Below are 14,316 nucleotides of genomic sequence, written 5' to 3' on the forward strand. Positions count from 1 at the left end.
TGGACCGAACCATTCACGACATACAGAGGGGTGACATTTCCTATGCAATAACCAATTGGCTGCGGAACGTGACAATTAGACCACCAATATAGACCACCTTAATGAATTTATCTTTAAATATAACATTGTAATTTCAATATTTTAATTTCTTTAATTTTTTAACACAAACAAAAAGTATTCATAGCCAAACTTTAAGTGTGTGCACGTCTGCGCAGAGACCGCAGACGCAAGAGATGTTCAACTCAACGCACGTCCGGTTTTACGGAAATCCACCAATTTATTAATATTGTCGTCTTGTATTATCTTTTTTATTTTATTCAGACAACAATAACGTCATACAATACAATGGTTAATAAACAAGGAAAAGTACACGGAGTTAAAGATACAACTTAAAACTTTATAACAACTTCAAAAATACATGGTCTTGACATTTTTATTTATTTAAAGAGTCTCCATTACTGTCCATGTATATTCAGTAATCCAACAAAGTTAGTTTTTACTAGTACATCTACATGTATATGTATATATAACGTATGCAAAATTATTATTTGGTGAATTAAATTAAATTAAATGAATGACATCAAAATTTCTCATTCAGCCTGGACGAGAGCTGATATTCTCGCTGTCTCTTTAAGAGCCTTGCTTGAGATTTGTTTTCAGACTCACACAAACCGTCCTTTACCGGTTCAAACCAGTTTTCTGAGAGTGCGCAGTAAGTGTAAACAGGAAGAAGAGTGCAACATTAAACAGCGTCGATGAACGTTATGATACATTGACATTATCTATTTGAAGCCGCGATGCAGGTGTACAGTAATAAGCTCGGTTAAACGTTATTAATGTATGTTTAGCACACGACGTAAAAAGAGTCAACAAAAGCTCTTAGCGAAACAGCGGGTAATGCTAACTGGCGGTTCTGACAAATACATCGTTTTGAGACGGATCGCATTAACTTGCAAGAAGGCATTTCAAATATAGTTCAGAAAGCTTTCATCTTTGCACGCGAATGACTGTCGTGTTTGTCAAAGAAGAGATCTGCAGATAGTTCATGCAGATAATTTGCGTCCGATTGAATTCCGCTCCCTACCGGCGACTCAATGGCCTACTAACCCACTAAGTTAGTGAATCGGGTGAGTGGTCCGTTATCCTGCGGAAGAAACGCTTTGGCTGACGACTAGTCCGATACTTCCAACAGCGGTAATTTAATACAATCCAAAATGGTTCAGAAAGACAAAATAATCGAGTCGTCACAGCCAGAGAATGAAGTAAATCCAGTGCCAACCGAAGCTGTTGCAGATACGCTGTGCCCAGTTGACGAGCCCAGTATCGGAGTTGAGCGAACAGGCCGAAGGAAATTCATCACTGGTGTTGTAGAGGGTGAGCAAATTTAGACAAATCCAACCTATTTGTTACATACTGTCGTCAAAATCACGTATATGGTTTGACTTAATTAACGTTACATGCGCTGTTTAATTAGAGCACGTAGTTATATATTCTTTAGGCATTGATTGATTGTAGCATCTGTGTGTGGAATGTGTTGCGTTTGTCAAAACCGTTTGTTGCACTTATATTGTTCACCACAGGCTTCTATGGACGGCCATGGACTATGGAACAAAGGAAAGAGCTTTTCAGGAGGTATTGTGCAAATATCATGTTCCTTTCTTAATCACATGTTCTAGCATAATTGTATCTATTCTGTATAAAATTTTATTTTTGTACATCTTGTCTATTGTGAATGTGTACATACGTTTGTGTGTGTGCGTATTATATTATTTGTCTCTCTAGTTCTGATTCTGGGATTGATAATGTTAGACAAGTCTAAACATGCTAGTATTGTTTTTGCAAGGTTAACCTCAAACAAAAATCATAACTTAAATGTATTGTGTTTCAGGCAGCAGAAATGGGGTTTGAACACCTATCTGTATGCCCCAAAAGATGACTACAAACACAGAATGTTTTGGAGAGAAATGTATTCTGTTGAGGAAGCAGGTGATATATCATATGTCCTTTGAAATTGTAACAGTTGTTAGTCTTTTATATGGTTTAAAATTTATTTGTGTAATTTTCTGTCTTGTTTTTTTTAAAGAGCAACTCACAACTTTAATAAGTGCTGCTAAAGAGCATGAGATTGAGTTCATTTATGCCATTTCCCCTGGCCTGGATATTACGTTCTCAAATCAGAAGGAAGTGTTGACACTTAAAAGGAAGTTAGACCAGGTAAGAATGAACCTATTCAGAAGCTTAAACGGCACTGATGTCAGTGTTTTTATGACCTACATCCTTAATCTCGGTCTGTCTTTTGTGCAGGTCTCTCATTTTGGATGCAAGTCTTTTGCCTTACTGTTTGATGACATCGATCATAACATGTGTCCAGCTGACAAGGAGGTATTCAGCTCTTTCGCACATGCCCAAGTGTCTATCACCAATGAGATCTTCCAATATTTGGGAGAACCTGAAATATTTTTATTTTGCCCCACAGGTAAGATTATTTTTATTAACTAACCATGCTGCTTTGTGTAATTCTATCAAATGAATTGTTTCTATATCATGCCTTATCACAATTATTTAATGTCTCCTTTTCCTCAGAGTATTGTGGAACATTTTGTTATCCAAATGTGCCACAATCGCCTTACTTGCGCACAGTAGGTGAAAAGCTGCTTCCTGGTATTGAGGTGCTGTGGACAGGTAAGTTGTATTTTCTTTAAATGGACTGGAATAATAGTTATAATAGAAGATATTAAAAATGCCTTTTTGTGTTTGACCAGGTCCAAAGGTAGTTTCTAAAGACATAACTGTTGAATCTATTGAAGAAGTCACGAAGATACTGAGGAGAGCCCCTGTCATCTGGGACAATATTCATGCTAATGACTATGATCAGAAGAGACTTTTCTTGGGGCCTTATAAAGGCAGATCCACAGAGCTCATTCCTCGGCTAAAGGGAGTCCTCACCAACCCCAACTGTGAATTTGAGTCTAATTTTGTGGCCATTCACACGTTAGCCACGTGGTACAAGTCTAACATGAATGGAGTGAGAAAAGATGTTGTCATGAGTAAGTATTTCTTTATGGAAACTATAATTAATTATGTGTATTTATAAAAAAAAAAGTATGTACATTTATAACACTATACTTTGTATTATATTACCTTTGCATCAAATTACTTAACGCTGCTGTGAAGGTGTTTCTAATATACTAACGGCTATTGAAGTGGCGGTAAAATCTTTCTCTGTGTCTGCTGTTATCAATCTATATTTTGTTTCCTCTTTTGAAAGTTGTAAAAGCATTATTGTGGAGTTTTTCCTTTGCTATGTGAGCAAATGGTAACATGAAAAATATATTTAATGTAGTCTCTCATTCACCACTATATAACTTATAGTTATAGAAAACGACTTCCGCTTCTGAGAAACACGGAAATGTGAAACGGTCAATTGCTGCGTTTATTACAAATTATTCATCCATGGACCTTTTAATAAAAAAAATGTTTAATAAATACTCACAGGAGATTGCAGCAATTAGCAAACAACAATGTTCCAATCAATCCCCAATGGACAAAATTCCACCTAACATTTTTTTTTCCCCCATTCTGATATACATCACAATAGGGAAGAATACGACTTTTAAATCAGCTAGAATTCAGACACAATTAGCATTCATAAGGAAAAATCTTGCTTTATTTTTGATATTCCACAAAAAAAATGTTATGCAAAAGTGCTGTTTTTTTACTAAGTGAATATTCAATATGTCGATAAGGGGCTGTTATTCATCAACTTTGTCATATTTGTGTATTTATTCTTGTCAGATTGTAGCTTCATTGCTTCTCATTTCTGTTTAGCTGACGGTGAAGACAGCACTGTGTCCATCCAGATAAAGCTGGAAAACGAGGGCAGTGATGAGGAGCTAGAAACAGACATCCTCTATAGCCCTCAGATCGCGCTCAAGCTGGCTCTCACTGAATGGCTAATCGAGTTTGGAGTGCCTCATCAGTACAACAGTAATTATGTCTTCTTTGTGTGATATTTTTTAACATTATTTAAGTTGTTTTGAATTTTGGTAACATCTATCTTAACCTTTCTCCTTTTTGTTGCAGGTCGGCAGGTACCTCACAGTGGAACTAAAAGCAGTTCTGTGGATGTTCCTGCGCTCACTTCTCCCAGCCTGGACACTTCCACTACAGTGACTACAGTCTTCCAACAGCCAATCATGAGTCCAGATGTGCCACTTAGCGATGAACTGCACGTGCTCTGCAAAGAAGAAGAGGTGGAGGTGGAGAAGAAGGAGTCCGACGAAGAACCCATGGAGATGGTTGTGGAGAAACATGATGAGGTGGAGGACAATAAAAATGTCAACCAGATCCTCACAGAGATTGTCAAGGCTAAGATGACAGAAGATCTCAAACCCATGGACACAGACAAAGAGAGCCTGACAGAGTCCAAGTCCCCAGAGATGTCCATTCAAGAGGATTCAGGCAGCGATATTGCACCGATGCAGACTGATGATCAACTCAACAAGGAATTGTTTGTTCCAGGTCCCAATGAGAAACCACTGTTCACTGCTGAAGCACTTACCCTGGAGGATTTAATCCTGCTGGCTGAACTCTTCTACCTGCCATACGAACACGGTCCAAAAGCAGTGCAGATGCTAAAAGAGTTTAACTGGCTGAGAGCCAATAGTAATTATGTCAGTGTTAACTCCAAAGCAAAGGATCCAGAGAAGGTGAGAAATGACATTTAAAAACGGATAGAAATGCAGGCTGGTCAATATGTAGTGTTTTTGTTCAACTAGGTGTCAAACTGAACAAAAAAACTCTACTTTCATGGGAAACCTAGGATTATCAGGGAATTTTTAAAAGTGCATTTTTCTAGGCCTGAAAAGTCATGAAGATTAATAGAATTTCAAGAATATAAAATCCTGGAAATTCCAGAATTAATGTACTTTTTTCTAATTGATGCTTCACATTACACTATTTAATTAACTGACTAAATGTTGCTCTTGAGTAGAGTAAAACATCCTTTGTGATCCTTTGTCTGATTTGTGAGCTAATTTGTGATTTATTTGCAAACTTGAGTGAATTTGAATGATTTTTAATGGAAAAGACATCTAAAAGTCATGGAAATGTGTTGGTCAATGTATGGGAACTCTTTTTCTCTGTCATGGCCTTGTTTTGTCCATGTTGAATTAAATAGGAAGTAAAAGTGTTAGTTCAGTAGACAGACAAAATGGTGGCAATGCAGTAATTATTTGCACCACATGGTGGTGCTTTTATGATAAGAATAAAATACTCACTTTTTAGGTAACTACACATTTTTATTAGTTGCTGCAGAGCTGCGTTGAGGCAGTAGACTTTAGATACAGTGGTAATAAGGTGGTTTTCATATGTTTCTCACAGGTGACTGAATGGCAATCCAGAGCGGAATACTTTGAGGAGATGTGCTGCTCCGTCATCCAGATGTTCACCAGACTCTCCAACTCAGCCAACAGGACCATTCTGTATGACCTGTATCCCTATATCTGGGATATAAAGAGTATCATCTCAATGGTGAAATCATTTGTTCAGTGGTTAGGTAGGTATGGCCACAAATCTCTTTGCTCCTCCTCATTGTTTTTTTAACCATGCTGAGCCCATGAAATGCTTAAGTCATTTAGTTGAATCCCAAATGATGAGCATTAAATTCGTCAGTCACATCCTCATCAGTTTTTAAACTACACTTCAAGCATTGCACCGTTTTATAGTGACATCATTAAGATATCAGGTGCTTAAAATGCATTCCTTAATAGATGGCAGTGCATATTTTTATACTTAAGTAAATTAACACTTTAAGACCTCAGTTCTCACTTACAGTATGAACAGCTTCCACTTGAAATTTCTTGGGCGAAGTCTGCCATTTATGGGAAAGTCTAGTGTACACTCGCTTTTCCTTACTTATTTTCACTGTGTAAATACTGTTTTCCTCTACTGACTGGATGCTGTCCTCATTGCTAGTTAGTGCCTCTTCTTCAGGCCACTCTTAATCTGGTAAAATGAATTGGATGGCTGTGGTCACAGTTGCCAGGGTGGGTCCTGCTGCTTGCTGTGCATTCAGTGCGTTAACTTGGCAACATCTGTTGCAATCTCTTTCGATCAGGGGTGTGATCGTGAAGGAAAATCGGCCCCTTACGCCCTAGCGCGCCGCGCATGCGAACTTGAAAAGCAAGGCGGCTGTGTAAGGCTATTCTGGTGCACCTTGAGCAATTACTTAGCAGATATGGTAAAAAAAAAAAACATAATATACAGATTATGTGTATTACACGAAGATACTCCACAAACAACCTCAGCGTATGCTTTACTCTAACTGAACTGGTCCGGTCTAGTCCAGCCAGAAAACACTTTTTAAGTGATACTACATTCCGGTGAACTGTACGCAGTTCTCATGATCCTAAATTCATTTGTGCAGTCAGCGAACTGAAGGGTCTCTCATGAGAGAAACGCTTGGGTCATTAGCCAGCCCTTTTATTTACGATGATTTTATTGAGAGACCTGTCACTTACTGAGAATGCCCATGTTTGTTATCCATATAGCTTCTGGGCATCGCTACAGTGCAGTTAGAGTAATGGATTCGGTTCTAAATGAGGTTTTTGTTGGAAGTTGGTTGAGTAATTATAGCACCAGCATGGCCTGGGTTACCTTGGTAACCACATTTTATTCACAGGTTTCTGTCCAGCTTTATAACAAAGCAACACAGCAGGCAGCAACCAAAACTGGCATGCCACACCTAAATTGTTAGCTGATGGAGGGGAAAATCAAGTGTATAATATGCTGCACTAATGAGTGTGTTCAATAGAACTGGAATCAAACACTTGATTAGCTTTCTTTGAAAACCCCATAAAGGCTTCTCTTTATGTGAGAACATGCCCATTGAACAAATGTGATGTTGATTTAACTGACCCTTTAGTGTAAATTTATAGGGATGCACCGATATTTTGTCCGATGACCGATAATTCTTTATACTTGAAAGCCGATAACCGATATATATGGCTGATAAATCTAAATCCAAATTTTTATATAATTTTTGAGAGCCTGATTTCAAAAACAAAAGTCTCACCATTAAAAGCCATGTCCAAAGCACTTCAACGTACATCAAAGATATACAGCACTGTAGCCTAGTTTGAACCAGTGCAAGTTTTAAAATTATTTTACACTCCTTTTACACTACACTGAATAATGCAAACAAACCACTGGATAACATGACTTGCATATAAAGAATCAAAATGCATGTGCTGTTGATGAATAATTGGTAGAGCCTCTGCACAGACAATTATGAAGTTATTTTAATTAAACTGTATTGTTGATGAAAATGACACAAGAAAAATAAAAGTGCTAGTTATTATTAATAAAAAACATCTAAAATGTTATATTACTGTTTCAAATATCAGCATTGCTTTTTTGAGCTGCGCTGGAGCTGAATGAACATCTAAACTGAAGTGCTTTGTTTGGGGGTTAATTAACTCAACGAAACGCATGCTATATGAGATTAATAAGCTATTTATACAACATAAACATAATATTACAACTTTTATCTTCACAAAATAATGCAAATGCACAAGTGAACTTGAACTAAGTTATGTGCTTGTCAGAATGTGTCCACAACTCCTGTTGTGGATCCGCTCTAGCCTATATGACAGACTTGCGCTGAAAATTTCCCCCTTAACTGTGTTTTCAAAGTGATTTCAAGCAAATGTCGAGAAACCTTCATGGTGGACCTGCGCTTCTGAAGTGTTTCAGCTACAAATAATACAGTATTTATCGGCTTTAATATATCGGCCAAATTTTCTTATCGGTTCAATAACTAGAACATTAAAAATGAACATATATCGGCCAATACCGATATGGTGGTCAGTATATTGTGCATCCCTATAAGTTTATTAGGTTTTTGTGTGGACTGTCCCCTCTCAATATGCTTTTCAGCCTTTGTTTAGATGGACAGTCCAAATTCAGCCAGGCCAGCCAGCATTTCTGCCCCGTTCAAAGCAGTGCAGATGGCATTCAGTCAGCGGCTCACTGCTGTTGTGCTGAGATCACTTACTAATGAGCTCTTGTATTGTCTTTTCCCTTCGTTATGTACAGATGGAAGAGTCCTCAGCACAAGTGTCTACTGCTATTGGATGGACAGTGCCCGATGTATGCACAGTGCTGCGATTTATCTTTTTTTTTTTTTTTCCGGGGTTTAATAGATCATATTCTTTTTCGTTATGTGCCCAAATTATTTTAATTTCTTTCAGTGTCTCAGGAAAGGAAAGATTTTTGTATGAAGTCACATTTGCGCAGCGATAGCTCAAGTTTTAGGTGTTAACCCCCCAATTCTTTTCTCTGGCAGCTCTAACATAATTTTTGTTTCTATCAGTAGGCCCAATTGAAATGGCTCAGACAAGCTTTACCACACCATCTTAGGGGAAAATTGATATTCTTGCCTCATCTAAACATCTCTATAATAAAAATAATCAGTTAACAAGAATATAATTTTATGGATAAATAAATAAAAAAAAGTAAAGGAAGTGATAAAATTCCCCTCAGATGGTGTGTGTGCTGTGTGTCCTGCCATTTCACCACAGGATGTGTTAGTATGATCAAACTGATTGAAAACGGGGGAACTTTGTCTCCTGGATCTGCGCTGCATTTGTCTTGTTACATGACACCGAGTCCTCATCCCCTCACATTGGTACTGCTATTTAGAAACGGATGGATTTTAAATTTCAAAATGCTTGTGTCTGCTTAACGACGATTAAAAAGTGCAGCAAAGAGCAAATAGGGGTTGTGACTGGAAATATTCAGTTGCTGCAGACTCTTGATTTAGAGGATTTTCTTTTGAAGGATCCAGATCTACTCCATCAATCATGTAAAATAAAGTTTCCATCGATCAAAGGAAGCGTCCACAGTGGTGGCTGATGAACAGTGCTCGATAGTTATGTGACAAGGCAGATAGGTCTAAATGTGACTTCAGATGAAGGTTAGAATTCAGAGGGCTTAAACAGCTGAAGCTTATTTAGTGCCAGCGAGTGAACTGATGACGTATAACAAACAAAATCCCCACACAGGCTGTTGTAGGAAAAGCGCTAGGCTACAGCTTCTAATTCTTGAATATCTCATCTCTTCAAAACAGACAGAAACCTTGAGATGAAGAGCTAGTACCAAACCTTATCCTAGATTGCATCATGAACCTTCTTGAGGATCATGTGAAAAACAAATAGTTTCAGTAATATGCCCAAATCTGACTTTGCAGTCAGTGTAAGCCCTCTGTCATCGTAAGCTTAAGCTGCTTGAGCCCTAGGCAGAAGATATCCACGCTTTTTGTTAATCTTGAGGCGTTTTCCTTGATTGTAGTATCTACATTTATTTTCAATGCGTTTTTTGGAAATAAGACACCTCTACCCTATACCCCTTCCCCCTCATTATGCCAGAAAGCCCCTCACATAATGTTTTCCGCTTGGATCTGATCTCAACAGGGTGTCGTAGTCAGTCGTCAGCACAGTTCTTAAGTGGCGACCAAGAGCCCTGGGCCTTTAGGGGCGGTCTAGCAGGAGAGTTCCAGGTATCCAATATTGAATTACCAGCAAAATGTTACACGAAGATATATTTTCGTTTGTTTTAGATGTTGGTGTGGTTGCAAAACGCTACGGGTTGGTCTGTTTAAGGTGAGCTGTCAGCAGCTGCACAGTAAAACAAAGGGGTGTTGAGCCACTTGGGCTTTTTTTCTGAAGTGTCAACTGAAGTGGTCGAACGACAACTGTCAGATCTAGTGTTTGGGGTGATGGTGTTTTCTAACCCAGCCTAAATTTGTATTTCTTTCAGCAACTGCCCAAATGAGATGCTGCTTTTCCCCTTGCGCTCGCGACAGCGCAGCATGGCTAGGTTTTATTTTATGACATCTTGTTTCTTTGCAGGAAACAGCGCAAAAATTATTTCCACATTTTGTCTGCGCCTGCGTCCACAACACTGCGCCTGCGTGTGCGACTGCGAGTCTGCCCACTCAAAGCTCCATGAACAAAGTATTACTAATCCATTACCTCAACATTCGAAACAAACATTTAAAAATAATTTGATTATCATAATTGGTGTGTCATGGAAAATATGTGATGTTTTAAGCTTGAAATTTTTGGTCATGGAGTTTTGCTCTGCGCTCTAGCATCATTCCTTTTCTCTACAGGACGTTCTAGCGCAGCGAAAAAGAGCGGGAAAGGAGCATCTCCTTTAGCCAGTTAAGCCTTTCTCAGACCAAGCCTGCGCACTTTTGTTTCATTTTGGTTTCTCTCAGAAAAAAAAGGTGGAAAATGATTGTCAATGGTACGTATCTTAAGTATGATGTTTACATGCTCTTGCTGAAAACTGACCAACCAGAGAAGCCAGTTTACTTGTGAAGGCATTTATTTCCATCCATGCCTGTATTAGGCGCATTCTTGCTCAGCTCCTGTGTGAGGTTGGCACAGCTTGAGCAGGTAAACTCATGCTGAAGTTTCAGTAGCAGTGCAGTCACATGATCAAATCTAGAAAAGTTCTAAACTATTATATACTTTTGCTTTGGTCTCCACAGAGACTGTTGCCAATTGATGGGGCAAATGATCTTTTCTACCAGCCACCACCATCAATGCCTACTTCTAAAATCTATACCATAAGGCCTTACTTTGCCAAAGATGAGGTAGGTTTTGGCTTTCATTTTGTACTTGCTTACAATTATAATCAAAATACTCAATTAAAATTACAATTAAAAATACTCACCAGGGTAGGGTTGTCAACATATGTCAACACCATTATATAATATGTCTAAAGAATTTAAGTTTTTCAGGTAAAACATTAGCTTTTTGATGTAATTCAGTCAATCTGCTGTTTTATTCTAACTGTTACACTTGGTTGCAGACTTCCTTAAATATTTAATTTATATGTTGTTCTATGGCGCAACAAAAAACTATTTAATAGTGGTTGATTTGTAACTTGGCGGTTGCAGTGAAAATGGGGCTTAAGTTGAAACTTGCTCACAGCTGGTGCAACCGACCCTAGGAATGTTAGTTTTGTGCTTTATGTTGAGGGCATGGCTTGTCTATGGTAAGCTGTCTGTAGTATGAAAAATCTGTAGATGTTGATGTCTAAATAAAACTTTGCTGTTGGCTGCTTGAATTCCCATCTGAGGTGTCCCAGTTTAAGCTGTGCTTTTAGGTTTATTTGCATCACATCTGAAGCATTCTGCTGAAACAGCAGTCTGGTCCACCTGTTAGTCCTAAGAAGATTCACATTTTGTGGAATGAGAGCTGTCAGATGCCTTCTCACACTGCATCTCTCTCACTTTTTTCCTCAGTCTGCCATCTATAAGGTCTGCAAGGAGATGTTCACTGAGAGCTGTGATGGCATTTCTTTTCCAGATGAGGCATCACCGGACCTTATTGGAGACAGGTGAAGTTTGAGCTTCTACTATGTTTAGTCACATTAATGTGTTATGCATGCTTGATTAATAACATGTTAACTTTGTACCATCATCTTCATCATTGCAGGTTTGTGGGAGGTTTTCTGACGCTCAGTCCAGACTATGGCTTTGTGCTTGAGGATGAAGAAGGTATCTGCGGCTATGCTCTGGGCACTGTGGATGTCAAACCCTTTGTAAAGAATTGCCAGATGAGTTGGATTCCGTTCATGCAGGAGAAATACAACAAGCCAGACACAGAGAAGGACCTGTCAGAGGCAGAGGTTTGCATGTCATGTCATTTCTTCTACATCAAACTCATCCTTAAAAGCCTGGAATATGAAATGACATTTTATTGAAGCTTCAGATAGAATCAGAAATCTTTGCTAAGCCAGCTAATTTGATTTGTATTCTTTTGGTTTCGCTTGCCAATAAAAAAAAAAATGCAATGAAAATACAGGTTATCGGTACTTGTTATCGAAAAGTACTAAAAATGAAAGTATCCAAAACGGCCTTGTTCTGGAAAAAGTTGAATCGGTGCATCCCTAATTTTATTCAGGGGCCAAAACAGAAAGAAATATGCAATTTGCAGTTGCTGTTATTTATATGGCCAAAAAGTTTGATTTAAATTCTGATAGCTTGTAATGCAATGAGATTTTATAACAATATAGCAGACTACTTGCATAAAATGTATAGAAATATCAGTTGTCGCTCTGTCTCCTAATAATACGTCTTAGTTAGATGTTATTTAAATGCTTAGTTTTATGGTCAAAGCGATGTTTTCATTGTGGTGGGCAAAACAATTAATGCAATATTTGCGCATCAAATATGATACAGTAGGCTTTATAAGATAAAAAGGTTTGGAACATGTTTATGGCAACATAATTTTTTTTTTTCCTATAGAAAATGATGCTAAGTTTCCATGAGGAGGAGGAGGTTTTACCAGAATCGTTCCTCAGTAACTTCCCATCGCTTATTAAAGTGGACATTCATGCAAAGGTTACTGACCCCAGTGTAGCTAAAAGCATGATGGGATGTCTCCTCTCATCACTGAAAGCTAATGGTAGGTAGAGTTAGGTTGTGTGACATGAACTTATTATTTAACAGTGTCCTTGTTCCACATGATACTATTATTCATTGCTATAGTAATAAAATTGTTATTACACAGTAATTAGTCACTAATTGTACAGTAAAGCTGCTTTTTCATCTCTGTGTGGTCTATCCCCTCTCACCACATTTTACTTTAACTTTAATCAGCAGAACAATGTTTATATTTATCAATTTCAGATGCTGACATTAAAGAGGGATGATCTTTACTGTCAGAGGACATGAAAAGCTGCAGTGATTTTATTGAATGCTTTGTTTCATAAACACATCTTTTTCTCCTCAGGCTCGCATGGTGCTTTCTGTGAGGTCCGGCAGATGGACAAAAGGATGTTGGACTTTTATAGCAAACTGGGCTGCTTTGAAGTGGCCAAAATGGAGGGATTCCCAAAAGACGTTATTCTAATGGGGAGGAGTTTGTGAATCTGAGCCGCCTAGAAGAAAAAGCATACAGAAGGAGCCTCCTAGAAAGTGCATAAAGCTTTGGCCCACATTTTAAGGCCCCAACTCGCTACCTGTTCATGTAAATATCACGTTTTGTAATGGCAACTCTGGTGCCCTGTAACGGTAGCTTAAGTCACATCATTATGCTGAATGCACTTCTAGAATTTTAGGTGCTGTTCATTCACTTTGCCAGTCTGTGGTGGATGCTCAAGTGGTTTGTGTGTTCAGAGGGAGTGAGAAATGGAACAAGAAGTGAAGTGAGTCTGTAAGAGTAATTCAGGACGCATGAGTTACTTTCACTTTTTTTCTGGTAGACAGATTGCTTGAGTTGGCCAAGTGCCATTGAACCTACTAAATCTCTTAGATGTGGCCGAGTTGCAGTTTGTGTTCGGCATATGTGCATGTTTAAGTTAATGTCTAGATTCTCCAGACAAAAGAAAACTTGCCATTACCTGATAAGAGATCTTCACTTTATTGTTTTTAATAGTTTATTTCAGTGCTTTACAGTGTTCAAAGCAATAATCCAGAAGGACTTCTTAACAGTCAGGGTTTGTGTTATTGCTTTTCAGGACATTGTAATAAATTCTGCAGTTTTCCAGGTTTAAACCGCGTCGGTGAGCTCATATGGAGAATGCAGCAGGCTAAAGCTATCCTTTGAGGTTTGGGATGCTTTAGAAAAGAAAAGAACTGAAACTGAACTTTGAGCAGGCAGAAGTAAATACAGTTAAATCATAATGTTCATTGTCTTTAAGACCGCATGGAATACCTTTTGTGTAAGCCTTTAGCATGTGTGTCTTTTAACGATACATTTTTTTCATTTTGTACAAAAATGCCCTTTGGCTCTTGTCCTTCTCTGTAATATATTTTAGGATAATGAAAAATACTTTCCTACACTTCTGCCTTTGTTTAAAGTGGTGAATTATACATTTCCGAGACATAACAGGGTTACATTATAGTTCTGTTGTTTACAACAACAAAAAAAGTAAAATTTGTAACCTAAACCTTAAGACCAATGCTCTGCACAATGTCTTTAATTAGAACAGAAGGAAAATTAAAACAAGTGGAAAAAAATTAAGGTATATTTATGAATTTTAACATATTTGAGACCCGTTTTCTGTTGCCTGAAGAGAATGATAGCAGCCATTGCCTCTTCTTAATGAAGGTCTGCCTCTTTGTTCATATGTTTAAAAGCCCCACGGTTTAATTTGTGTTTCTCTGAAATCGCAAGCCAGTCAGGATTGTTTCCCTGAATGTAGGTACAACAAAAACTGTTTGTTCTGTTCTATTCCCCTATTTAACCAAAAGTATGGACAGAAAAGTTGTTTATTTATATAATATCGGTTGTGCTG

At 38.1% G+C, this 14,316-nt stretch overlaps 1 protein-coding gene across 2 annotated transcripts; it reads left to right on the forward strand.

Moving 5' to 3' along the window:
* Window positions 1–693: 693 nt before the first annotated feature.
* oga (O-GlcNAcase) lies at window positions 694–13,893 on the forward strand. Of its 2 annotated transcripts, XM_084093036.1 has the most exons (17): window positions 695–1,374; window positions 1,581–1,632; window positions 1,889–1,986; window positions 2,084–2,214; window positions 2,305–2,476; window positions 2,584–2,682; window positions 2,763–3,047; window positions 3,829–3,987; window positions 4,084–4,709; window positions 5,383–5,557; window positions 8,098–8,151; window positions 9,474–9,559; window positions 10,559–10,663; window positions 11,318–11,412; window positions 11,511–11,703; window positions 12,323–12,482; window positions 12,810–13,893. In XM_084093036.1, exons 1-17 carry the CDS (start codon window positions 1,215–1,217, stop codon window positions 12,944–12,946), a joined length of 2,787 nt encoding a protein of 928 aa, XP_083949162.1. In that variant the 5' UTR covers window positions 695–1,214; the 3' UTR covers window positions 12,947–13,893. The 2 variants fall into 2 exon arrangements, with proteins under 2 accessions (XP_083949163.1, XP_083949162.1); XM_084093037.1 differs by lacking the exon at window positions 8,098–8,151 and having other exon boundaries at window positions 694–1,374.
* The last annotated feature ends 423 nt before the right edge of the window (window positions 13,894–14,316 follow it).

This window comes from Abramis brama (genome assembly GCF_963993115.1).
Source record: "Abramis brama genome assembly, chromosome: 19".
Taxonomy (NCBI): Eukaryota; Metazoa; Chordata; class Actinopteri; order Cypriniformes; family Leuciscidae; genus Abramis; species Abramis brama.

Coding starts and splice junctions, on each gene's coding strand:
- oga (XM_084093036.1), top strand. CDS start 1,215: ATGGTTCAGAAAGACAAAATAATCGAGTCGTCACAGCCAGAGAATGAA. Junction 1,987..2,083: donor GTATTCTGTTGAGGAAGCAG/GTGATATATCAT, acceptor TTTTTTTTAAAG/AGCAACTCACAACTTTAATA. Junction 3,048..3,828: donor GAGAAAAGATGTTGTCATGA/GTAAGTATTTCT, acceptor ATTTCTGTTTAG/CTGACGGTGAAGACAGCACT.